The sequence below is a fragment of the Coenobita brevimanus genome, chromosome 33 (genome assembly GCF_032717465.1).
Source record: "Coenobita brevimanus isolate Jiangsu-jjx chromosome 33, ASM3271746v2, whole genome shotgun sequence".
Taxonomy (NCBI): Eukaryota; Metazoa; Arthropoda; class Malacostraca; order Decapoda; family Coenobitidae; genus Coenobita; species Coenobita brevimanus.
In genome coordinates this window covers 44,557,747-44,584,885 of record NC_136986.1, presented here as the reverse complement: position 1 = coordinate 44,584,885, position 27,139 = coordinate 44,557,747, and the positions used below count along the sequence as shown (strand labels likewise).

The window sequence follows — 27,139 nt, the reverse complement described above, 5'->3', positions numbered from 1 at the left end:
TATTCTTTAAAATATCACAGTTTTATTACTCAACACTCACCCATCTCAACAATCGGAAGCATTCACAGCACAATTCATAGAGATAAAAATAGGAACCAACGAGTCCATATGAAAAAGATAAATTTTTCACGCACCACCAGTAAATAATCAGCTTCCTATATAGTAACTGGTCCAGGCATTTAAATCATCCACAGTACATTGCTTAAACCAGTCCACAGGAAAAAGATAAATTTTCATGAATCACCAGCAAATTATCACCTTCCTAAATATATATAATAAGTGGTCCAGGTAGTTTCAATAATCAAAAATAAGTGCTTACATTAGTTCACTGGAAAAGGACAACGAATTTTCATGAATCACCAGCAAATTATCACCTTCCTAAATAGAAACTGGTCCAGGCATTTAAACCATCCATAACACAGTGCTTAAATTAGTATAAACTGTTCACTGCTTCTATTCACTTGGCACCATGACTTAACTGAGCCAGAAAGTGTATTTTATTCTTGCCATCCCTGGACAACTTTATTCACAGCTGGACAGACATTGATGTAATGTCTTTGGCTTGTATTCTCTTCAGTTAAGGGAGCTCTCTAACACCGCTTCCTTAGTGAGTTATTTCTGGATATGGGCAGCTAATATCCCTTTACATGTTACTTGTGCAGAAAATGGTGATACTGGAAGGATTTTTGTAACACAGAAGAGGACAGTAAGATGTAATAAACAAATAAGCTTCTTAGGAAAAGGTGTTAGGAAGCTTCCGCAACCAATGAGAAGACACGCCCTTTCCTTAGCTGAATAAAACTACCTGATAGCAGAAAAAAAAAATAATATAAAAAAATAAGGGCTGGATTCAAAGTTAAATGACATCAACGCTAAGGGCTATATGATCAACAATGACAGTGGGAATGTGTCAAGAAGCCCTTAATTTTTTATAGTTATATTGGAACACCTGTACTCACCTGATACGATATTCCTGCATACCACATCTCAAAACGCAATCACCAATAATACAGAGAGTCAGAAATATTCCAGCATCACCAAAAAGGCTTGACACGAGGTCATAACGAGCGATCTCAATAATAAGGGACTGAACAAAGAGGCTGCAAGAGACTGGGCGGTGATAAAGCCGCCATTATGTGACGAAGACTGACATATAAAAGCACGTTAGAGCCTTTATACACATGACGAAATTAAGCATGGTTCTGAAATTATTGTTAAAACTATGGGCTTGTTCCCACACCTTTGCACTCTCAGTTTTAACAATGTGGCCACAGTGGTGCAAACACTGGAAGGCAAAACACATCACAAGCTTGGAAAAGACTAACGTACATAGTGTTTCATCCTCTAAGTGAAAAAAGAATGCACTCGGTCGTACCCCCTGCACAGCCCGAACTAACTCAAATGTGGAAATACAGTATACTATGGAACGCACAGAAACTGAATACCTGTACACATATATCTATACTGCATATTAAGCTGTGCACTTAATAACAGTGCATCACAAAAATAATTAAAAAATGTTAAAAAATCTGTGGCAATGGAAGAGAGAGCTGTGCCTACCAGTGAGCATGATATTACAATGATTCAGTAAACTCACATCATTTGTAGTCACTTGCACCATGCATAATCTCATGTATGGTTGGGGTTCAAAGTTTGCCTAATACTCCACCTCTTCTTCTCATTTTCCTCAGCTGGGTAATATCACTAAGTAGACAGGTTTTGTAATTTTCTCTACCCATCATTAATGCTTTTTGATATGATGCATCAGGGAAAACAAGTGATGGACATGCCCTAAGTGGGAAGAAGACAGTGGAACAGCAGGACAACTTTTATCCCCACCTTTACTGTATGGGTATTTACATTATTTATACAGTATGCTTCCCTTCATACCTGAGCTGCTGGCACACAAAATTATGATATTAATACAGTGCAAATCTTACAAATTATCACTCATTTCTTTTTCTCAATCAGGTTTTAGCAACAGATGAGAAATTTCTGATTGTTACTTAGGGTTTAAAACAAAATATGCCACAAGTAACCAAGACATTCTGATTTACCAAATGATTAAAACTGCTGTCATAACTGAATCTGGTTATATAACTTAATAAAACACTGAATAGTTAGCTACAGACTGGTGACATCATTTCCAAAACATAACACCCTTACCTATGAATCACAAAATTACTGTATCAATATTGGACCAAATAAAGAGACTAACTAGAGATGCCACAAAAAATTAAACAGCGTGGAGTGGGATTCTTGAACTTATTAATTACTGTGTCTATGTCGTAACTTGGATGTCATTTTGCAGGAAGAACAACCTGAACAAGAAACTGCACCATTTTCCCATGTGTACTGTTCCTCCTACAGAAAAAAATCTTAGTTATGAGATAAAAATTATCTTAGGTTACACATTTTTTTCTGCAGGGATAACAAAAACGAGTGCATAATTATCCTCCATTTGGCTAGTTCCTCCTGCAAAAACAAGAGTTATGACAGGGAAGTGTTTGTATTTACGTTTAAGAATTCCACCCATAAAGAGCAGCCATCAAGTGAGCAAGGCTTACACACGAAACCATGACCAACGGATCAAAAAATACACTGTGCATGTTCACCTTAATCATACATACGTAATAACTATCATTTGAATCGTTTGTCTACTGTAAATGTCCACCTTTATCATACATACATCAGATCATAAGAATAATTTGCCTAACACATCCATAACTCAAGATTTAATTCAAAGGCTTGGATGGTGATGAGTAATGATGAAATAATGTTATGCTGAGTTAAAGGATGTTTACTATCTTCCTCATCTCGTCTCATCTCTGTACATACTGGCAGTGTTATTTCCTCTTGCACCTTTGCCCAGACAGTTTGGCACCAACATCTTATAACAAAATGGAATGTATAAAAACTCTGATAATCACTACTGAAATATTATGACAACCAACTTTCACGCCATCTGGCCTAACCCTCTCAGTAGAATGACATCTCTAATTCTGATCATGCTATACTGCATCTGGAAGCCTTCATGCAGTGGCACTGACATAAGTGGGCTTCACCACACCACCAGGCATCTTTTATCAGTACACCAAAAATACAGAGACATCATCGTACTGAAAGAATTAATGGCCCTACCTACTGAGTATTTAAAACTTAATCCCAATTTTTTTACTTCCCTGATCAAACTACACACCTTGATTCTACATCATGACTCAATTTACTACATGAACCAACACAACTGTGACTGATTGAGAAAGGCATATTTGTACTGTCTTCACTTGACATTAAATGCAACAACTGAGCACCCACCAGACAGGGTAAAGAGTAAAGCAGACATCCTTCACTATCCATATAAATGAGGTGCTTAGGTCCTTAACGAGAGGGATGTCTTCTTGAAGCAGCACCAATATAAATGCACAGCTCCAACACTCAGTTATACATCCCTCAACTCCCTTCCATATCCCCCTGAAAGTAGATGGTGGAGAGCAGGAGAGGAGTGCTTCAGCCTGCAGTCCACTGGGTTTGCATCTAGATAAACCTAGGGCCACAATAACAACAAAAGACTAGATATGGAAGTTAATATGGTCACAAAATTGAGCAGAGAGACGGGAAAATGCACAAATGTCTTAATTTCTGACTGTTTTATTCTAGAGTATGAAGCGTGACACACGAGGAAGTAAATGAGCACTGCAGTGCTGATGTGGATGTACTATGAACCATTAGGGGAAACGCTCTGACATGGTTTGGCCAAGTAGAGAGGATGGAGAATGAGAGGCTGATTAACAGAGTGTATGTGAGTGAAGTGGAGAGGGAGGAGGGGAAGGTGGAGCTCAAGGATCAGATGGATGAACAGGATGAAGAGATATGAGCAAGAGGCAGGGAATGGGGTGACATGGAGGCAATTCGTTTGCGGCCACCCCTGAGGGGATTATGGCAGTTGGTAACAGTTGGACAGGCAGACAGACAGACAGATAGGTAGAAAAACTGAATTCAAGGAGTTCTGGTTTCCTATATGCACCTCAGTTATATAGTGCAGGACACCTGTGTGATTAATTCCTAACACACCATTTTGTCATTGTGAAGAGAACCATCAAATGCTACAAACAATATATAGGAACTTTCATGGCCTCAATTTACAGCCATAACTACAGGTATTTTGATATAAACTGTATCATAACCACCTGAACCTGGGTAATGTCCATTTTAATTTACTCTTGCCACTACCAGAAGATTTTACTCAACTTAGGAAAGACTTCTAGTACTGACGAGGCTTATTGAGGATATATCTAACCCCTACAGATCTTAGAAGTCTATCCTTGGCTGAATAAACTCATCAAAACATGGCAAAATTAAATTCAAAACAACACCCCCAGGCACAATATTACTGCAAATCAGTTTCTTTTGATACAAGAGTAACACTATGAAGCTAAACAACATCATACCAAAAAGCACCCTCATCTGTGTGGAGCTTAAGCCCAACTCGCCACTGCAGGTCCATGAGATGTGTGGCCATCACATGATCACGGTGTTTTTTCGTATCAGATCCAAACACCCCGTTCTATTGCAGTGTGGATGGTGGTGAATTTAAGCACTTCTGGTCATGATGGTTGACAAGTTTTTTTTCGCATGCCGAACTGAATTGCAATACAGTATTTACATTAACCCTTAAATCATGGCTCTTGATTCTATTTTACTCCGACTAATACCAAATTATTTTATTTTCCAACCGTGAAAGTCTTTTGAGATATATTTATATAAATCACTTATTTTGAATAATGGTAACAAGACGAACATTTCCATTTCTAGTTTGGCGACTGCACCTGAGTATTTACATTAAAAATCATACAAATATTTTTTTCCAAAGTTATAGAGAAATCTTTATGCAAATTAGTTTCCTTCAGTAAAACAGTTATAGCTTTAACCTAGTAATTTATAGGTCTGGGAAAACTGAAGAGAATTATTTACATTAAAAATTCAAATTCTTTTTTTTAGTTCGGTGGAGAAAATTTTATCACAACTCTGTTAAAAATTCAATACACAGTCGTCTGCCTCATTATCATATTCCCTGTATCAGTTTCCACCTTACACCTACCTAACAAGTCCAAAAAATATACAGATGATTTTCAAGGCAGATCAAAGCCAAAATATCAGCCATTATTTACACAAAGCTGCAGTACGTCAATGGTGGCAACATTTTATTTAAGTGTAGTGATGCGATTAGATGTTAAATATATCCAATAATATATATGAAAGGAGTATAAACGATGGAGTATGTGGAGAATCATCATTGGTGTAATCATCATCATCATCACCATCATCACCATCACTGTCATTCTCCTCATCATCATTATTGTCATTTTTGCTGTCATCACCATCATAACTGTTTTTCTTGTTGTCATCACCCTCATCATCATCATCATCACTGTTGATCTTGCTACCAGCCAATGTCGTTAAAAGTTTCCTGGATTACAAGCTTGTCATTCAGTGCAGAGTCACCTAAAAGCATTCCTTCAAACAGTGGGTGGACGAAAATGATGATGTAATATGAGTACATTATGCCGACATCTACAGGAAAAAGGAAACATGAAATATCCCAAGTGCTTTCCTGAACTCACAAAAGTGTTCAGGACATTCTGTGTTCCCTTTCTCCCCCATGGATATGTAACCAAGTGATTTATTTTCAGTACAGGAACATCTGTTTTTCTATAAATTAGGTCTGATTCCAACACTACACTAAAACAAATTATTACCACCCAATACAGACAGTTCTCTTAAATACCTATGTACACTCTATGGTAACATGTTGTATAACAGATCTAAACCAGCCACTCTCAAACCAGTTGAGCAAGGGTACTATCGTTCAGCTGTAATGAGCGTTGTCTTAACCACTCTCTTGTCTCTTTCTGAAAAAAACACACAATAATTAGTACAACCAAAAAGAGTAATACAGTGACTCATGTCATGTTTTTATGTGGGAATGAGGGTTTGGATGGTGATGTTAACTGGATGGGGTGGTAACTGCCCTCCCCCTCCCCACTACTACCGTAAATATTGAGTAAATTCACTATCTTGGATGCAACTGCTCTCATCACACATGCATTAGGTAAATTGTTTACTGCATATTTGTAAGAACATATGATGATACTTGATCATTTTGACATAACGTTCACTGTTCTAAGTTTACTAGTTTTGGGAGGGAAGATTTTTTTGTAAGAGTGTGTGAATGTGTGCATGTTGAAGCATACTTTGTTTCATGACAGAAAATGATAATACTATAGTTATATATCCTTTTCACAGCACTTCTTCTTGACTAGAAGCATATTCTAGTCCTACTCTATTATTACACATCAGCATTCAAGATGAAGAAATGACAGTTTTTGGCCACATTAGAGTATAAACGTTACAGTGAACAAGAAGACTTACGCCTACCTCAAAACTATGTGGTTCATCTAATATTACACAATCATGGCTTAATATCCAAACTGTTGGAGTGGCCCAGTCCCACCGAAAAACACAATAGGTTGCTAAATTTAACCTTAGATTCTGACATATCCATCACATCAATCTCTAATGCCTCAGCTACCCTATCCTTTCTCTTTCTCTCCTGTCTACTTTACTAAACTCTAATAAAAATACTCTCCTCTCCTCTCTTCTGCTCTCCTTTCTATCTCACACTCACTCCTCCATGCACTTACCACAGTGTTTGGTGTGTGGTGCTTGAGTACGAGGGCCCAGACTCGTGTTACCATGGCAACGGTGAGGTGGTGGGTGAGGTCGCACCATGTCACAACACACCAGAACAGTGACAGCGCCAAAGGACCGCACCGCTTCTCATGTACTCCAGTCAGGCTCTGTGATGGTATTTGGTAACACTTTAAGACACTGCAATAATTGGGTTTTGTCTGCTTTGTTCTATTTATCTATCTATCTATTGCCTGAAGCCTAACTCTCTTCTTAGTTCTGTATGAAGAAAATTTACAATTGGTGAAATGTAGTGAAACACCCTATCTCTCACAGTGCCTGTTTCAGATGGTTCAAAATTTCTGCTATGTATTCATCAAACTTTGAGAAAATACTTACTTGTGTGTCTGTCTGTATAGCTACAAGCACAAGTATGCCAAAAACTTTCTGCCAACCCTGTGTCTGCCTTTCATATTTCTCATTCCTCCCCATATGACAGAATTTATCTTTCCTTCTCATATTCTTCTACTGCCTATTTCATATCACAACACTTTACATGGCCAAAGACAGCAAGGAAGTGTCTGCAAACTGCAGCTTATGGCATGACAATAACTGATAATTAATACTGGGCATGTGATCTATTAATTCAGATGACGTATTTATCATTTTATGTGAGCTCAGCAACAAGTACAAAGAAAGAAATTCTGTCTGTTGTAGTCAGTGTATTTTTACCTGACAGATCCCCAACCATTTTCATGTAAGTTGATGGCAAAGTGTAGTCAGGCTGGAGGACTAAACTGACTAGTAACCAAGGAGATTTACTCCCAACTTACAACTTAGGCTTATCACATTTCATGCAACCACAACTCAGCACAAGCTGAGAGTAGTCCACTTCCATTAGATGGAAACAAACCAACTACCATACAGCGAAAACTAAGAGTATGAGTTACTCCCATCATACTCTCACCAACCTTCATGTGTGCAAAAATGTCTTCCAGTAGGGTGGAGCACAGCGCCTCTGCCTCCTGTCTCACCTGAGGGTCACCTCCATACAGCGAGTCGTTACCCTCCACTGAAACAAGGATAGTCAGATGTAAATACTTTGCTTGCTTTAACTACATGTAAAACTGTCATCTCTTTTATCTTGAATGCTGATCTATAACTAGACATTACCACTATACAACTGTGCTAGTCATGAAGAAGTGCCGTGGAAAGGATGCAGACAAGGCATGATGGGATGCTATGGCATATATGGAAGGATGAGTAGTGTGGTGCGTGTGATCGCAGCAAACTGGCGAGGTTACAAGGGAGGCAGGGTGAGGGGGAGGCATTGGGGGAGTGAGGGAGTGAAGGCAAGGGAGCTGATGAGACTGAGTAAAAAAAAAAAAAGGGGGGGGGGAGGGAAAGGGGGGTTAAAATGAAAACTTAAGGTAAACTAACTGCACCTGAATGTATGTGGTATGGCAACACATCCTGAGCAGCAGCAGACAGGGCGTGAAGGAGCGCTATGGCAAGTACCACGAAAGTGTCTGAGTCCTGGTGTGGCGGGTGTGAGCGGAGTGCGTTGGTGAGGCCGCGGAGGAGGTAGAGAGGGGGTGAGGCATCAGGGGGGTCTGGGGTGGCTATAAGGGTGGAGGCCAGGGAGCTAACTAGGCTGGGCAGTGTGTCGTTCGTTGTTCCAGCCTCACCCTCGCCACCTGCAACCTCCACCACCTCCCTGATTGCAGCTTTCATGCAGGCATCACCTGGGAACAACAGGATGATTCATACATCAGTAATCCTGCACTGTATATCACCATCATTATCTGGTCATTATCAGTTTCACTACCATCATGAAAGTTGTCACTACATTATGGAACTCAACTCAGCATCATCATAATCCTGCCATTACTAATAGTATCGATCTGACTTTGCCGCTGCCTATGACTTCGTCTTGAATTTGGCTTTTTTATTTAACAATTTTTGAAAAAGGCGGGAGTTACAGACTCAGCCTTGGGTTTTTCCTTTACACACACAAAAAATAATCCTGGTCATTATAATTAATGTCAAAAGGATCATCTGGACCCCAATTCCCATTATAATATGATGCAGCTGTCTATAAAAAGCCACAAAATACTTTCCCATAAAACAACTCTTATAGGACAAATCTGTGTACAAAGAAGTATCTCAAACATGGTGGTTACCTTGGCCCAGACAGTTGTTAAGCAGCGCGACTGATCCTGTGACGAGGTAGAGTCTGAGTCGTGTGGTGGGTGACGCCAGGGACGGGACGGTGATGAAGCAATACGCCGCACATGCACGCACAAACGCACCCGTCTTGCCTGAGTGTTGGCCACGCATCACGCACCACGTTGCCACACACAGCTGACACACACACTGGTGCGGATACAATGTAATGATACAGTTTGTGGGCAGTCAACTTAAAACAAGGACTACCTGTAATTTAATGTGGACATAAAAGCTTCATCAAGTCATAAGTGCTGACAATAAAAAAATAAATTTCTTCAATCCTGAAAGGGTTACTGAAGGACATTTAATTTTCAGATAACAAAACAACACTCTAAGCTAAATAAACTCACCTGTTAGTGTCCATAACAAGGCCCGCTTCACATGAACATTATTTTTGACATGCCAAGAAATAACACTACAATGCCAGAGTTCGTCAAGGTGTCTTCATAAGAGTGGTTTTTGCACATGATCTTCCCACATGTTAAAAAAAACATTTGTGTGAAGCAGGCCTAAAACAACTAAGATTTTCCCCACACTAAAAAGACTGAGTGAGAACTGTGTGTACCTGTATAAGAGCAATCAAGACAGGGTCCAGGTTTGAGAAGGCTGCCCTGGCATTGACGTAAAAGTCCAGCTGCTGTTCGAAATCCCGGCCAAAGTTGACTTGTCGGACGAATGATATGATCAGCTGGGACACTTGCCGGCGCTCATCGTCCGTTGTTAGGGCACTGTGGGGTTGAAATGGAACGGTTAGCCTGAATATAAGCTGGAGCATGTAGGTAACTGCTGAGCACACTGTGGATGCTGGACGGGCAGGGTTCAGAAATGTACACATGAAACATTGCCTTACAAATTATATACAATACACCATATGTATGATGGTACAGTCAATCAAAATACTCTGGCATCATGCTGGAGGGTAACAATGTGATGTATGGTAAACTTATAAGAGCACTCTAACAAATGTAGGGAAGAAATATCAGGCATTCTTCAGCAGCCATCGTTTTGGTGCCAAGTGTTTCAAACCAAGTGTACACCAATTCTTTTTTTGACTGACTGTGTATGTATATGCTGACAAACCCTCAGACCCACACTACACAACACCTCACTTGTTAAAGGTGTAAACTTACTTGATGGAGTCGTGTAGGGCGGAGCACAGTGTGAGTAGGTGCTGTACCAGTGTTGGGTCCGTGAGTGGTCCAGGGTGGTGGGTGAGGAGCGACGCCACAACACCACGCATCACACCAGCTCCAGCACCTACACTGTCACGCTGGAACACACTTAAAACACCCAGGAAGTTGCTCTGAAAGAAATTGAATTAAAAAATATATACGGTATATATTAAAAGTAATGCTTTGGAAAAACTATGTATTTGGCCCAACTAAATATTTATAAAGCTACAGGAATTATTCTTGGCTCTAAATGTAAGTGAACCCTTCAACTGAACAAATTTCAGTGTTTTAAGTTTCCAAATTATCGCTATAATTACCGGTATATCAATAACACCCTCCGATTTATAGAGGTAAACTTACTGAAGTACTGTTACAAATAGTGTGTGAGAGAGAAGACAAATGAGTAAGAGTAGTAAAACTGAGTGTGTATGGATCATAAGATAAGGATTAGATTGAAAGCAACTTGAGTCTACAATGGAAGTCTGGCGTGCAAGGGTGGTGGAATGAGTTAAGGAGAGTGGAATGATAATTAATGATACTACTAACTATGCAGTGTGTGTGTGATGGTCTGAAGAGTATCTGTGTGAATGTACTAGTATATGAGGCACTGTACTAAGGTAATGAGGGCAGAAGAAAGCAAGGACAGTGTCATGGAACATATAAGGGAAATTACGTGAAAGAATGTAGCGGAATGAATGACAGTATGGAGGCAATGAATAAAAGGCTGAATTGTCAGGGCAGTGGAGTAGGTGAAACTGAATGACATATAAAGATACTTACCATGGAGTAGAGTGCGTGGGGATCAGTGGAGTGGGTGAGTGCAGTTGAGATGAGTGTAAGTAGAGCCGGGTAGTGTGAGTGGTCTGGGTTTTGTTCATTACCCAGATGCTTAACTACGTCACCCAGTAGTGTGTTCACTTCAACACTCTGGAACATGAACAATACATACAGTTAACCCTCTCAACACATTCAATGAGCCTTGGTATGTATTCAAGCCACATTCAAGAGACCTTGTTAAACAGGGGGAAATTTTGTGCCTTTGAGGATGAACAAGTTCCTCCATCATCTTGAACTAATTCCAATACAGTACTACCCAGAACCAACTCCCACCCTTCAAAAATGAAAAGGGGCCATATAGCCTGCCAGTTCCTCCCAATCTCACCGTAAAATGCTTAGCAGTGAACTCCAGCCAAACGCCTGCTGTGGTGAGGTAGTGTGCGGTGTTTGTGAGGCGTGTGACCTGCCTCCACACAGCATTGAGGAGGGACAGCTGTTGTGGCTGTGGCGGTGCGGCTTGGTTCACACACCCACCCAGTGCACACATCAGTTCATGCTGGCTGGAACCTGTACAGTATAAATCAGTATCACACTATATTATTTATTTTTAGAATGCTATTCAGATGATGAGCATAGGTAGGCTGAGGTGGTTTGTACATGTGGAAAGAATGTGTGTAACTAGATACTGTACATACTCTATACTTTGGGTCCCTAGTAACACCCTAACCCACTTAGAGCAAATATCTCACACACACATTACATCAAAACTAAACACCAGCAACATAACTAACCAGGAGAGGAGCATCCCGCAATGAGCTGAGTGAGTGAGAGCGACTGCAATGCAATGAAGGAATGAGGGAACGCAGCCAACACTGCCCCCACCATCAGGTTCTGACCCAGCCCCTCACCTTCCTCACACTGGTGCAGGATCTTCTGTTGGTTGGAAAACAGTTCTGGCACATTAGCTTGGATGCAGATGGACTGGATATAGTAAGGTCTTGGTCTGAATAGGCTGGGCTGATCTGAATATTAATTAATCTGGGGTTCAGTGGACCAAGGTGCCCCAGCTGGATGGGGCTAGCACAGATTTACAAACACGGGATGCATGAGGTTTATCACTCATACAATGCCACTCCGGGGCAAGTGGGACTGGCAACCCTTGTTTTAAATGTCAGGATGAGTAGCCTAACCCTGGGTCCCTATGCTTATGATGGGACAAAGAAAGGATTGGATGATGAATGAAAAAAAATAAAAATAATAATAATAATAATAATAAAAAACTAATCAAAAATCCAATATTATTTTACCCCCTTCAAGGTGTTGGGGTCTAAGACTATACTACCAGAGCTCAGTGCATAGAGGGGTAGATAAACAGCCAGATTTCCTTGGTGACAGGAACAAAATGCCTCCAGTCACCTCTTAGGGACTGAGTTTATTGAGGGCAATCTTGTTACTGCATGAAAATGGTCCAGTATTTATGGTGGATCAAAACACTACTTGCCTGGAGTAGAGGGTGGTGTGCCCTGGTGGCCAAACACTGCATCATCCACTGCAGCGGTGGTTCAAACACCCGTGCAGCCAAGGTATCACGATCTTCACCCATATTCATGTCTGCCTCACCTTCCGGCCACAATCCCTACAACATAACATCACTTTAATGTCACAACTTCAGCTCACAATAACTGACAGTAACTCAACAAAGGTCCAGCTGTGCCATTATTGATCCAGTTTCACAGTCTCATGATAACAATGGTGCTAGAGAGGGACACCACATGGAACAGCAAATTCAGCCTGCATCCAACGAGTTCATGCCCAGATAAGCCTTGGGTCTCAACAAAAGGCTGTAATGCCATACCTGTTTAAGGGCATACAGGAAGTCCTCAAGGCTCTCAGCGATGTAGTTTGTCAGCGTTGGTGCCACATTTATACCAACCCGACACACAAACATCCGAGCATATGCAGCAATCAGTGGATCGCCCAATCCTCGAATCATCTTTGATAGTCTCCCTAATGCCTTCTCTGCCTCCCTGGAATATCACACTTGTTTGGGTCTTTGAAAAACTTGAACAATTATTATCATTATCCTTTTATAAACCCCATATTCTCTTAATTGCGGTGGATATTCTAAATGTACAAAGGTAGGAGGAACAGGTCTATGCACTGATCATTAAAGCCTTGAAAATTCGTGGTCCCCCATCAAAGGCAAACCAGCTGCCATGCGGTGACTCTACACTGGAAGACAAGTCAAGGTGGTGAGAATATAACCAAATCATGCCTGGTGGTCTGGTGAGTTAATGTTTCAACCAGATGGGACCTGCAACGGTTTACATCTGAGAGATGACTGGGGTTTACTGATCTGGTCACCCTTGCCTGATGTGTTGGAACTGAGCAGCCTAACCCTGGGTCCCTATGCTCGTGATGGGACAGAAAAGAACTGGATAATGGACTGAAGGAACTGAGGACAGGTGTAATACTGTGGGGATGACACAAAGCAGACTCTATCTATTGCCAGACACCTCAATCCCGCAAAGGGTGGCCACAAACAAATCACTTTCATGTCACCCAGTCCAATGCCACTTCACTGCCTTACTCCCAGCTCACACACCCCTCTCTCATATACCTCTCCATTCCATCCATCCATCTCAGCCTCCCCCTCCCTTTCCCTCCCACAACATACACAAAGCACCTTCACATACTCAGGGTCAAAGAATGAGTAGCAGGGAAGTAGCGCAGCCTCGAGGTAGAGCCTGGGTAGCAGTTCCCTGATGGACGCCACTTTGTAGAACCAGTTACGTGCTGTCTCGTGGGCCTCCTGACGCACACTATCACTACCACCACCGGGAGACCTGCAATGAGGGTTTCAAATACATCACCTTGTGCCTTCCTGAGAAATTCACAACACTATATGGTCATGGCTTATGGCTACCTTGTCCTGAATATATCTCTCCTACTCTCTCTGCTGCTTTTCTTCCTCCTCTAATATATCTCTCTTACTCTCTGCTGCTCCTCTTCCTCCTCTAATATATCTCTCTTACTCTCTGCTGCTCCTCTTCCTCCTCTAATATATCTCTCTTACTCTCTGCTGCTCCTCTTGTTTCTCAAATATCTCCCTCTTACTCTCTCTGCTGCTCCTCTTCCTCCTCGCACAATATGCAAAGAATCCTTGAGAGGAAAGATGGCATTATTTCTCCTATGTTGTTATGTTGAATACTGCAACCCGATCAACAAATAATCACCCACCCTCCATTCTGGAACTTCTGCTTGAGTCGCTGATGCACCAGGGAGGAGAATGTATCGAGTATTTCCATCACCAGGATAAACTTGCTGGGGTAGAAGTGCTCAGGGGCGGACAGGCTCAGCAGCTTCACACACTGTTGGAGATGTTGGGGGAAAAAATTAGTTAAGAGATGAAAATTCTTCTCATTCAGTGCTAAAGTCTATTGTTCTTTCACCTTAACTTGGCCCAGATTTTTGTCCTTTTGCAGCTTTTTTCATGTAGCTGAGTGACAGAAGATAATACAGTAAACAGCGCTGTAGTCTGTAAACAGTGCTGTAGTCCAATACTATGTGATATCAAGACTGACTTGCTGTAGCAATGACTGACTGAATAATGAAGGCTATCTGAACTGTACACGATAAAAGTATATGGTAGATTCTAATACCAATGCCACCCCCAAAATCTAAAAGCTAACAAATTCAATCAGCCTTAGTTATGAGCCTGAAGTGAGTCTCATTGGATTCTTTACAAATCAAGTCTCCACTCTGACTACACTATGCCATCACCTGAACTGAGAGGGGTTAGGGATCATCAACAGGTCAGAACAAGAGAAGTCGTATTTCTCACCTGTATGGCAATTTTGAGCGCTTTAACTCGTTGGTCCGTGTTCCATGCCTGCTTCAGCTCCATCTTCAGGCCATTGAGGCGGTGACTGAACTCGTCCTGTGTCAGACCCCCCACCTCCCTCACCGTGCCCCCTCCACCACTGCCGGCCTCATCCAGCGTGTCCATCTGCTCCAACCGTGCTCTCAGACGCTCAGACCCGCTCATACCTGTATGCATATTGTAAACTCACGTTCATATGCTACCCTTTCTAGCTACCACCATCAGATCTTACTCAAATTTCACTCTTTTCAACTACCATCACCAGATCTCAGTACTGTGACACAATATCTGCCATGTCACCTACCTTGAGTGCGGTGTCTCTCAGTGATGGCAGTCTGAGTCTTCACAACCCCTGGTGAACAAAACAAACCACAGGATATTAAGGTGCTGGTACTCACACACACACGTACAGTCAGAGAAATAACTATCTTCCCAGTTTTGTCTGAAGATAACTTACAGCTGGCCAAGTACAATGAATACCTTATCTCTACTGGTGGTTCAACTTTTCTGCTGTGTACCTGTCAAACTTTGGGAAGATGCTTGTGTCTCTCTCTGTACATCACTACGCTGTGCACTGTTACACTGATTCACTACACGACACAAGAAACAATAATGAACACAACAAGATTTAAAGTTAACCCATTTATTATGATGGTGCCACCCTTATTTTACTTACCATCACCATAACCCCACTCCCCCAAAAAATAAAAGGATGGGTTGGGTTCAGATGTGCTTGTAGAAAATCTTACAAAAACTTTATATTCAACTCATTATTTTTAAATTAAAAGGGAATTTCTCGTGGAGGAGTTAATGAATGCTACATCTAACCCTGGCTCTTGGAAACCTCTCCCCTAACACAAACAGAGAGCCACCTGGAGATCATGAATACAATATAAAATGCATCATCAGAGTGGACGGGGTTAAATTCAGTGGTATATGTGTTTCAGAACAACATTCATTCTGCTCAAACAAATCAAAATACTGTAACATCACAAACTATGTCAACGTAACACTCCTGCTGCCTCAACTACAATACTCTTTTCACCTTAAGCTGGTACATTTTTTTCATCCTTTTGTATCTTATTTCGCACATCTCAGTTGCAGAAAAAGACAGTTCTGTGAACCTATATCCAATTCATGGCAGTGTTTGAGGTTAGCATCTTATTTTCATGTTAAACTATTGTTACAAGTGAATATTCAAGATGGAAAGCTGGCAATTTTAGACCAAGCTATAGCAACAGAGTACAGTATATAAAATACAGGCTGTACAAGCTACCTAATGATACATATGATAAATAATGCAGTGAAACTGCAATGAAGATGAGTGCCTACTTAAAAATTTGCAGTCCACTCCCACTCCATACAATAGTGCATTTGTTCACCTTAACAAAGCAAAACTATACACATACTAATGCATTACTATCAATATAAAAAGACAGGTACTTCATACTGTACATAGCTTAGGATTTTCTCTTACTAATTAAGTGGTATAACTGAAAATAAAAAAAGCCATCCAACCAAATGAAAATGGCTGGGAAACACTTATACCTTTTCTTATCCCTATATGTAGCCAGACTCTTTAATCTCAGAGGAGGTGGCCAGTAACTAACCATTTCCACTCCTCATGTTAAGTCACCAAGCTTTATATTCTATGTACACTACAGCATTTTCCAATTATTTTAGTGTCTGGGTGCTAGTGAAAGTACTGAGGTTGCATCACACATCAAGACAAAAGAGGAAGCACATTAACAAAAGAGGAGGGTTAAGTTTTGGTAGAAGAACTGACAAGACACCATAGTTTGAAGTGAAGGAATGACAAGCAGTTTTCTTAGGGGGGGGAAATAAAATCTAGAGGTGTCTATGAGGAGGAGGAAGTAAATGCAGTACTGACAAGTAGGTAATGGTAAAGAAACAGTACAGCCAGATAGAGGAGAAGGCACAGTGAGTGACTGGGGTAAGAAAGTCTTGCATGATACTGCCTTGCTATCATGACTTGACACACAAATATTAACACTGTCGGCTGACCCTTCAAAGAGTGACCTATAATACTACTTGCATCACACAAAATAACGAACAACTTGAAGGTACCGTACAAAGAAAGAAAGAAAGAAAAAAAAGTCCAAGCAATTACAATTTTAAAATTTTCCTGTACTTTCCTCATCACAGTGAAAGGTTTGATGTTTACAGCAATTAGACCAAGCACCACACTGCCATATCTACCAGTGTGTACCGTACAGTAAGTCCTGGTTTTGTTTCAACTGAAGCTGCTTGCATTTCATTTTTGAGTTGTGTTAAAGCTGGCAATTATTATTATTATTATTTTTTTTTTTTAATGTGTCTTTAGTCCCTCAATTAACCCCTTCAATCCACATGATGTTTTGGTAATTTATTCATCATCAACTTTATTCAGCTTAAGAGAGGCTTTTCAAATGGAGGAGTCAAATAAAGCCATCATGAACCCCTTCACTGCTACGGTGCTCTCCTAAACCAAATAAAGCCAATCGGTGGCAGCAAGAATGAGTAATATAAAATCACCAGAAAGAAGGGATTAAAGTGGCATTTGACCTACATACACATCCAGGACACATGAGGACTGACTGTACGTCACACCACAGTCTACATGTACACCCGACAAAAACAGAATCATGTCACTGGGGTTCAATGATCGGGAAATAAGCAAATAACTCATACACTGACGGATGTATTACCTTAGCACCTCATACTACATAACATCCTTGTTTACTCTACCTTGGCCAAGAGTTTCATCCTTTTACAGCTTATTTCACAGAGCTCATTGGCAGAAAAACACAATACTGCAGCTCTACATCCTATCCATAGCACTTCTTAGTGACTAGCATCATATTTTAGGGTTAAGCTGCCTTCCCAACTCAGCATTCAGGATAAGGAGAAGGCAATATCATGCCTGGTTAGAGCTAAAGCAATATAATACCAAGAATAATACTATAACGACACTACCATTACAAGGTGGGTGATGTACCACAACATTTCAAAATACTAAGTGCTGTAAGTGGTGTGAAACTTTTTTTAAGAGGTGTACAGACATGCATCCACTATAAGCCACCTCACTGGGGGAGGGTGGGGGATGGGGGGCTACTTACGTCGGTGTGAAGGCACAGCTCGACTCTCCGCTGTTGTGGTGGCAAGAGCCGCACGAAACAAAAAAGAAGGCACTCGTCACATATATTCACAGACTCTAAGGGGTGTACTCTTGTAAGTTTAGTAGACTTACTTGCAACTCTCTTCCTTAATAGTTTATTTGTGTAAAACGTAAGGTAGGGTACTGATGCCATGAGACACTTAGCTGCAATGCTCATCTCTGTAACTTCAACTTTTGAGTCTTAAGTCTATGGCAGGATATGCACCCACTATCCTGTTATACAGGGCTGAAGCATCCTTTACTACTCTCTCAGTAGTATAGGAGCCCAGGGTTAGACTATTTAGTCCACACAGTTGAGACACCATTTGCTTGCTCTGAGCAGCATTATGTCAACAATAAACCCAGCAACATCTGGTTCCAGTGCCTTACCCCTCTGTACCACCAGGCATCTTTTTCATACTATGGATACCACCCAATGTAGTACTGTAAATGCTTTCATGGGTTCCAGGAACCTACTTGACATGTCAGTGAATGCTGAGTCACCTGAAGGTAACACTACACCAGGTGAGAGGGGTGAGTGCCCTTTACAAGAGAGCATTCAGGTACAATGTGTGAAATCAGTCACTAAGGAAGAGGTCTTAAGAAGCCTCATAAAGTCACAAGAGTACAGCCCTTACTGACAAACACATACATAAAACAAATTTATCAATTTGAGTTTGACAGAAATAATCTGATCAATCATTTACAAAATCAATTCTGTCTGACCTTTTAGAAAAATTATTAATTCTGAAAAGAGACAATATTAAACTTCAACCCATACAGTTCTGGGACAACACACCTTAGCAGAATAAAACAATCCAGCATTAGTCACAATATAAAAAGATGGACTTGGACGGTAGAGGTTATTAAAGCAAATTACAGACAGTTTGAAACAGAGCGAATGTATAATCTGTTTTAAATCCACATAGGAAAGCAAGTTATGGACAACAGCACATTCTTTCACTCAGAGCCACTCCACCACACAACACATCACACACACACACACACACAAATCTATACACATATGCTCAACAGTAAACCACTTCACTTGGATGGCTTTTATATCTTATTCTTGCTGGGGCTCTTTATCTTGCTCTGAAGAAGCTTTTTGAACTGGGGGCATTAGATACAGCCTCCATAGCCCTTTTACTGATGCTTGGGGAATGCCATCTAAGAGTCAGTTCCACATTTTCCAACCCAGCCTCACCAAAATTAGTGTGCAAGTGGAAAAGAGATGAAGCGTGGACAGAAAATGAGAAAATGAGAGGAAGTACATAATTAAGTACGAAAAAAAGAAAACAGAACAGGGCAAAACAGAGAGAAATGAGGTAAGGAAAGTATTAGAATGGGGATGAAAAGACAAGAGAAACACACCTTTCACTCTCACCTGAATCTGATGGCTGAAGGAAGCTTGATGTGAAGGTGAGTGTGCCGGATGTGGTGAAGTTACTGAGGATGTTTGCTTTATACTGCTCCCATGAGCGGTGACGCCCATCCGTAGGACTCACCTCATCTTCCTTCACATCGTCCCCTGGCTGTGAATGAAGATAAAACACGACAGAGTAGAGTACAGATGTGAAGAGTAATACAGAACTGAGCAAAGCAGAGTAGAGTAAGGTATATTAGACAGATAAATAATAACAGCATTAATATAAAAATAAAAAAGGCACCATTGGACTGAAGGTGATAACAGACACGACTGGTCAACTAAGTACCAACCAAGTCTGCCCACCTGTGAACTAACGAACAGTGTCTTGCTGGTGAGCGGGTCAGAGGGTCCCAACAGGTCACTGAGTGGATCTGGCCCATCCAGCACCGATGACAACGGATCAACTACTTTCTGAAAAAAGTGTAAAAATGTAAGTAGTAGCAACTGCAGCTCCAGGCACAGCTGAACCCAGTGGACTGAAGGATCAAGCTGTCCTCTTGCTGTCCAACATCCATTTTTCAGGAGGATTGGGAGGGGCTGAGGGACATTTGTATAACCAGGCAGTGGAGCCAACTGGTTATATCAGCGCTACCACATGAAGGTGTCCCTCTCCAACACCCAAAAATATGGTAAAAAAAGAGGATAGCTATGATAAGTACAAATGGCTGGCAAGTCAAGACACAGCAGATCTTTGCTAACTGTACTTCCCACTAATGAATGGGGTGTGTAGACATTACCATCATCTCAATGTTTATTTCCACCTAAATGGATGCAGACGGGAAAGATTCAGAAAAGAGAAAAAGAGGGAGTTCAGCTTACCCCACAAACACATATTTCAAATTTTTCCCATTCATGTTGTTTTTCTTTTTTATTGTAAATGTTACTGGTTTTATTTTCTTTTTCCTTTTGTATAAACCTTATCTTTCTGAAAATAATTATGCATATCCCAGCAATCAATGAAGTTGTATAACTGTGATCCCCACCACCACCACCACTGCCATCATCATCATCAAACCATAATAATAAACAAAGGTATATAATATGAACAATAATAATAACAACTTACTGACTGTACAACAGGCTTGGTCTTCTTGCTGACGGCCGGTTCAGCTTGTTTTAATGTCCGTTCTCGTACCTGGAAGCAAAAAGGTTAAATACAATACAGTACAGTACAATACTAACACATTATTCTTCCTATCTACCTACCTACTGTATCTATCTACTGTTCAAGGTAGAAAGAAGTCACCAGCAAAGAATATGGTATATACAATACAGAAATACACAACGGGATGCCCATATTAAAACAATGAAGCACTGGGGGGGAACAAGTGAAAGTCTATCTATCTATCTATAGCCCGACGCCCTAATCCCACAAAGGGTGGCCACAGACAAAACGCCTCCAAGTCACTCTGTCACCCAACATTTGACTACCCTCCCCCCAGCTCACCCCTCCTCCCTCATATGTGGCCAATATTTACTTACCTGAGTCCTCTTTTTCTGCAGTTTCCTTTCTCTCACCAACATGTATTTGTCCTGTGTGGGATGACTTGATAATGCAGGATGTCAGAAATATACTTTTGGATATTAAACTAACCTCATCTGTCCCTGTATAAGAAACACAGAGGGATGAAGTGTTTTGGTGGGGGATGTGTGCCAATTGTTACATAAGTGGTAAAGTACAGTAATGCCATCTGAATACACAATCATCCCTTTTAATTTCGTACGATGAGGTTAAAATACTATCTAAAAACCCATCTCCACGAACCTTCAACAGAAAATCAACCCACCGAAAAAACAAAAAACAAAAATGGTGGAAAAGAAAAAAAAAAAAAAAAAGAAACAGAGGAGCCTGTAAAAAATAATAATAAATAAATAAAAAATACCAATAATAATAATAATAATAATAATAATAAAAAATAAAACTACGCACCCCTTGCAGAGGGTGACTGGTGGCCGGCGTGGAGACCAGGGGCTTCTTTTCCGCACCCCATTTTCTATCAGCTATTTTCCTGTTGGTGAGGGGCAGGAAATTTAATTAGGGATATTTTTACATTAGCTACCATAGCTCCATAAATTACATTGTCTCCTTGACTCACATAATAAGTCATCATTTAACTTAATCACAAAGCCTTACTTATACAGTATACAACACACTACCAAAACTGGGAAAGCCATTTATATTTCTTCCTTCTCTGCCAGGGTAAGGGCTAATGGACGCCATGGTTAGGTCTAAAATACTTGGCTTCCACTGTTATGCCTGGTGTTTCTAAAGTCTGGTTTGTGTAATATGAAAAAAACTGACAACTCTATATTACTAAATCATAATAGATCTTTCATGTAAATCAGGACCCAGATTTTATTCACTGAACGTCTGCTGTTCTTGGAAATTGAGGTGAAATTCTGCAGATCACTCACGTAGTGCAAGGCTTGTATACAGACAAACTTTCATATTTGTCATAATTTACATTTTACCCTGAATTTAAAAACACTCATCCTAAAATTTTACTTCAAACTTTCATCAGTCAGAGCTGATGGGAACTGCCGCATCACAATACCAAGGTCACGGGCCTATAACAGAAATTCTCTCAGGTTACACTAGCATGGCAGTTATAGTCCTGAGCAGATAGCATAGGAAAACTGTGTAGCTACTCATATTTTAGTGTCAAAATGCCTTACCAGACTAGGGCCATCTCCGCCCACTACAGAGGCAACATGACACAAGGCACCACAACACCACCAGCCAATCACCAGCCAGGTCACATTCCTTCCTGGCCAATCAGATACAGTGTTAGCATCACCCCAAAAGATCTCGTGTATAATTATTTACATTACTTTTACAAAGAAGATGTGCATTTTTAATCAAGCCGAACAAGAGTAAATGTGAAATTAATAAATATTCTAAACTGGTAATGTCAAAATCATCAACCCTGATGAGTAACGGCTAAAAGTTGGACAGGACATTTGTTAGTTATTGATAAAGACACCATATACTTAATATTTAGCAAAGAATATTCTGAACATACAGAATATTTTGTTCACAACCACAGTTCCCCTTCTTACTGGCTTTATACAAGAGAAAACATTTAATTTTACAGGTCAAACTCATGTAAATATTGTTGCCTGCACAGCTCTCCACCAAGTCCTCAATGGCTGTATTCCCTGAGTGTAGGGGCGATATACGATTGGATGGGTTGATTTACCAGCCTGTTACTCACTGGGGAAGCTGAGCTCTTAACACATGAAACCCATAAATGTCACACTAGGCTTACTGCATGAATAAAGATCAGGCCATTGGCTATTATGCAAAATAAACTAGTAAGGAAGAGGTGCTAGGTAGGGAGACTTCTAGACCCAAATAAGCATGCCCAAAGGTAGCTCGGTGGTCCTTTGCTGACTGTGTATGTTCTGCACCACCCAGCAAATCTGTAACCATGATCCTTCTCTGCTTCCGTACCAATAAAAAATGCAACTCAATAACAATCCATGATGCCCACACCGTAATGCGGCCTCACACAAAAAATTTACCCCAAGCACCTCACTTTCACAATACAGACACTCCGTCAACACAACCACACACACAAATACATATCAGGAAGCATTTGCCTGAAGTGGAGTATTTCCTGTTTCGCGGAGTCCATTGAGTTCACATTCAAATAAGCTTGGGTCACAAAAACAACTGCTCACACATGCCTGACAATGAGAGGCAACTCTATAGATTCCAGGCACGTTTTATGAGAGCTATTGATGGAAGAATAATACAACTGTCATCATCATCCTGACCTCCTCTGCTCACATGAGGATGGAGTGACGAGTGCAACCTTCTACAAAAACAAATTTATTACTTAAAAGATTTTAAATTCAACATTAAATTCAAATGCCACAAGTGCATTCAATCTTCAAACATTTCTTGAACAATATCAATTTAAATAAACTACAAAAAGAGCATAACATTGTACAGTAATTGAGCTGAGGGTGACTTACATAAGGGAAGCCCTGGGTAATATACAAAGACATATGGTTTGCACAGCACCTTTTGCCCTTGTACTGCACAAGTATTGTAATAATGTACAGAGCAACAGAACTCCTTTTATTGTGAGACTTTATCATATCATTGAGTCCTCTTGTTATCTAGACACCAAAGCAGGCACCATTTAGTTGAATTTTTATCTTCACTACACCCTACTTGAACATACTTTTTCCTATTTCTGCCTCACTTACAGATATCTTTTATTACCAATTTCCCCAATGAGTGATACTTTTTCACTTCACTACCGATAATTTATACTGGCTAACGACAGTGATATATTCAGCTCTCCAAGATCACTACCAGTTAGTTATCACAGAGCAGAATGTGTCACCACCATCATCCCGACCTCTTGCTCCCACCAAAGGATGGGTTGAGGACATGTGCTTATTCAATCAACAAAAACTTAACTGGGTGAGGACATATGCTTATTTTATCAATAAAAATTATATCTGGTCATAAGTAGCCAAGTTAACTACCTAAAATTAAGGAAGACTTATATGCCTCACAGAAAGATCTCATAACTGGAGTTCTTCTGTACCATCTGCTGCCCAACTACCTAGAAACCTGTTGTGGCTCGGATACACTGGAAGTCCTGGCAAGTACAGCAGTAATATTGTGCACTTGGTTGGTGACTTCGACAGTGCCTTGTGCTGCAGAACTTAATGGCTAAGTAAAGTACAGTACAGTAATACCCCTCTATCCTACCCTCTTAATATTCAAGTAAGAATGGTAATGGCAAACCCCTTATTACCCCTTTAAGAGATTACCAGTATGTGTATCCGGATAATTACGACAAAGATCACCCTAATTTGTGACACAGATCACCCTGTTCTCCAAGCAGAATTTCACAACCAGTAAAACCTTAGACTTAATTCAAACTGTACTTCTAAGGCATATCAATATTTCAGTAACCCATTATTCTATTCACAACTCCTCCAACTCGATATTCTTATCTAAATTCCAGCAGTTCATTACTGTGTTTCACTCTGGGTTTCTCCAAAATAATCTAATAATCTGGGTTCTTCAACATCTATCATTTTGAAAAACAGTCTTGTTCATTTGCTGGTTGCTCTATACATCAAGCCATCATTAGGCACCAGCTAATGCTGCTGTTTACCCCATTATGGTGCAAAACTAGGACTGAAATAAAGGGGTATCACTGTACACATGCTGCAGGGTGGGGGTTGGGGATTGATACTGTAATTAGTGAAGAGGTGACAAAACCGAACCACACAATACTAACACTATTGGGGACATCTTATAATATGATTCACCCATCACACTGGAGGAAGACGGCATAATCACCTGTGAGAAATTAGCCTCTATGACTAAATGCTGACTAAATGAAGTGTTAACCCTGTGGAGTTTCATTATTAGTTGTAGTTTTCTGACTGAACAAGGTTGTGCTAGGTATACTGTTTACTGATCTGCTTCTATCATTACTTAGTCTACCGTACAATACCAAAATATTACTACTGCATCATTAAGGATTCTACTGCAATACTGACTGCAACCAACAAGCAACCTGTTACCATTTCACTTCTCAGTTTAATTTAAAATAGTAAATGAGACAGGCTGATGCATGCAAGCATTATGGAGCCTTTATAAATTAAATGAAACAAAGTGAAACAGTCAATATCTCATTACACTCTGGGGAACCCTGGAGGGCCCAGGGCACGTGAGGACCCCAGGTAAGGCTACCACAGTGCACACCATTTACGACATAGGAGGGTGTTGGAGAGCAACACCTTCAAGTGGTGTCACTAATATTCCAGTAACCAGGCAGCTCAACTGTTTGGTTATACAAACATCTGTCAACTACTTCCCTATCCCCTAAAAGGAGGATGGTGGACCACAAGAGGACAACTCAAGCCTACAGTCCACCAGGTTCACATTTCAGAAGAGCCTGGGGTTGCATTAACTACAATACTGTACTACTAAGACATAAGAGACTACAAGTACACCCATGGTAGCATTTTACATGATAGGAAAAACTTCAGGTTATTTCTTGGGCATGAATTGTGGTTCTGCTAAAGATCTGTTATGACTTTACAACCACACAGTCAGTATGATCTACTAAGGATAATGTACTACAGCTCTGAGATAAGCTGAGAAACATATCAGCAGAACTGGCGAAGTACAAAGTGGCCCATAAATAACCTTCCACTTCCACTCTGCCTGGTGATTACTGTACTTGTGAGTTGTGGGGACGCCTACCCTGCATCATTTATTCATTTCCTACTCCAAATGCCACAACCACTGCCATGCTGGCCAATTGAGCTGTCCCCACAACACACAAGATATTGCCATGTGCGTCCAGAGGAATGGTATTTAGGGGCGACCCTGTATTAACAACTCAACAGTAGTTTCATGTACAGTATTTGATTGTTTACCTTTGGGGACCTTGTTACACCTGGATACAGCAGAAATTGTTACTAATTACCCTGTATGAGGTATTGTTACAATGAAGTATTTTTATATCAATACGAGATTCTTTGGTAGAAACTAATACTGTGGAAGACCACTGATATTGCACTTATAAATAGCCTCATAAGTGTAGTGACCTGTGATAACACTAACTCACTCTTTTACCTCGTTTATCCTATGTATTTACAATGCATTCATATGTTTCATCTTATCATATAATGAGTACAGTATACTTATCATGTGTATTCATGCTGAACTCCCACTACTATAATTATGTAAAAAGCAATGTCTAGGTCAGTATGTAACCTTGACTACATTCTTAGTCCAGAGTAAAGGTAATCACAAAAATCCACACACAATTAAGTAAAGGTAGGCAGGTAAAGTATTCATAACACAGAAAGGGGATACTTTTGTTACATTTGGACAGAACTTAACCAAATAAGGGAAATAATTGTATGGTTTGGGATGAGATTCAACTTGGGCATCTTAAATCAAGCAAGGGAGATGAGAGGATGGTTTCATGTAGTAAAGACAAATTTTAAAGTACAAGAAACAGAGTACCATCTCTCTGTGATACTTGGACAGAATTTAATGGAAAAATGGGTGATACATTCAAAACTTCAGTGATACCCAGAGAGAATTTACCTCATGCAACTGAGATATCTGTAAAATTTCAAGTTTTGCCTAAGTAAAGGGAATACTATATTGTACTTCTGTGATATTTGGACAAAGTTCCACAGAAGGGTGATAAATTGTGATTCTCAAAGGGAGCTTAACTGAAGTAAGAGAAATACTCTTGCTATACAGTATTTAGACATAGCTTAACCATAGTATGGGATATACTGTCTTTTTGTGACATTCAAATACAGTTTAACTTAGGGGAAATACATTTGTAATATTTGGACAGAGATTAAGTACCGGTAACGCTGCACAATAACAAATACAAACAGCATGGCCTTGGCACAGCTTTGCCTGGAGACAAATGTTTCTGTCTTGAACTTGCTGATGAGCACTGACATGATGGCAGTGTGGCTCCACAGACACAGGCCCAGCTGTGAAGACAATGCATGCGGGAAGACAAATGTTTTCCACTACTCTGTTTTGGTTTTGAACTTGTCGACAAGCGTTGACCTGACAGTGGGAAGGCTCCAGAGTTTGAGGGACATCATGGATCCGAGGATAGAGCCAGCCCAGTACACCAGGACGTGCTCCATGTTGGTGTGGCCGCGGCAACTCCACTTCAACCCCGTTGCCAGCACAGGGTTGAAGTATCCACCGGAGTAGTTGAAAGCTGCAACATGGGTAATTAGGGTAGTGTGATGTAATACAGTATAACTTAGATACTGCTGAC

At 40.5% G+C, this 27,139-nt stretch overlaps 2 protein-coding genes across 2 annotated transcripts in view; both read right to left on the bottom strand.

Moving 5' to 3' along the window:
• Positions 1-5,837: 5,837 nt before the first annotated feature.
• Positions 5,838-22,024, bottom strand: LOC145395895 (VPS35 endosomal protein-sorting factor-like). The gene is made up of 22 exons (XM_080269418.1): positions 22,011-22,024; positions 21,265-21,343; positions 20,397-20,469; positions 19,638-19,741; positions 19,293-19,440; positions 17,868-17,897; positions 15,053-15,100; positions 14,710-14,915; positions 14,106-14,236; positions 13,562-13,711; positions 12,721-12,892; positions 12,367-12,501; positions 11,657-11,798; positions 11,251-11,432; positions 10,869-11,015; positions 10,047-10,219; positions 9,482-9,644; positions 8,871-9,063; positions 8,133-8,432; positions 7,659-7,759; positions 6,702-6,857; positions 5,838-5,909 (listed from the first exon to the last, which is right to left on the bottom strand). The coding sequence occupies exons 1-22, from the start codon at positions 22,022-22,024 to the stop codon at positions 5,838-5,840; spliced, it is 2,919 nt and encodes a 972-aa protein (XP_080125544.1).
• Positions 22,025-23,025: 1,001 nt separating this feature from the next.
• The window catches only part of AQP (aquaporin), a 22,797-nt gene continuing 18,683 nt past the window's right edge, over positions 23,026-27,139 (bottom strand). Inside the window, exon 5 of the mRNA XM_080269443.1 lies at positions 23,026-27,079. Coding sequence (XP_080125569.1) covers positions 26,880-27,079 — 200 coding nt within the window. The 3' untranslated portion in view covers positions 23,026-26,879. The remainder of the gene's footprint in view (positions 27,080-27,139) is intronic.

Coding starts and splice junctions, on each gene's coding strand:
- LOC145395895 (XM_080269418.1), bottom strand. Junction 15,101..17,867: donor AGCTGTGCCTTCACACCGAC/GTAAGTAGCCCC, acceptor TTTGTTCACCAG/GGGTTGTGAAGACTCAGACT. Junction 12,893..13,561: donor TACTCATTCTTTGACCCTGA/GTATGTGAAGGT, acceptor GTGATATTCCAG/GGAGGCAGAGAAGGCATTAG.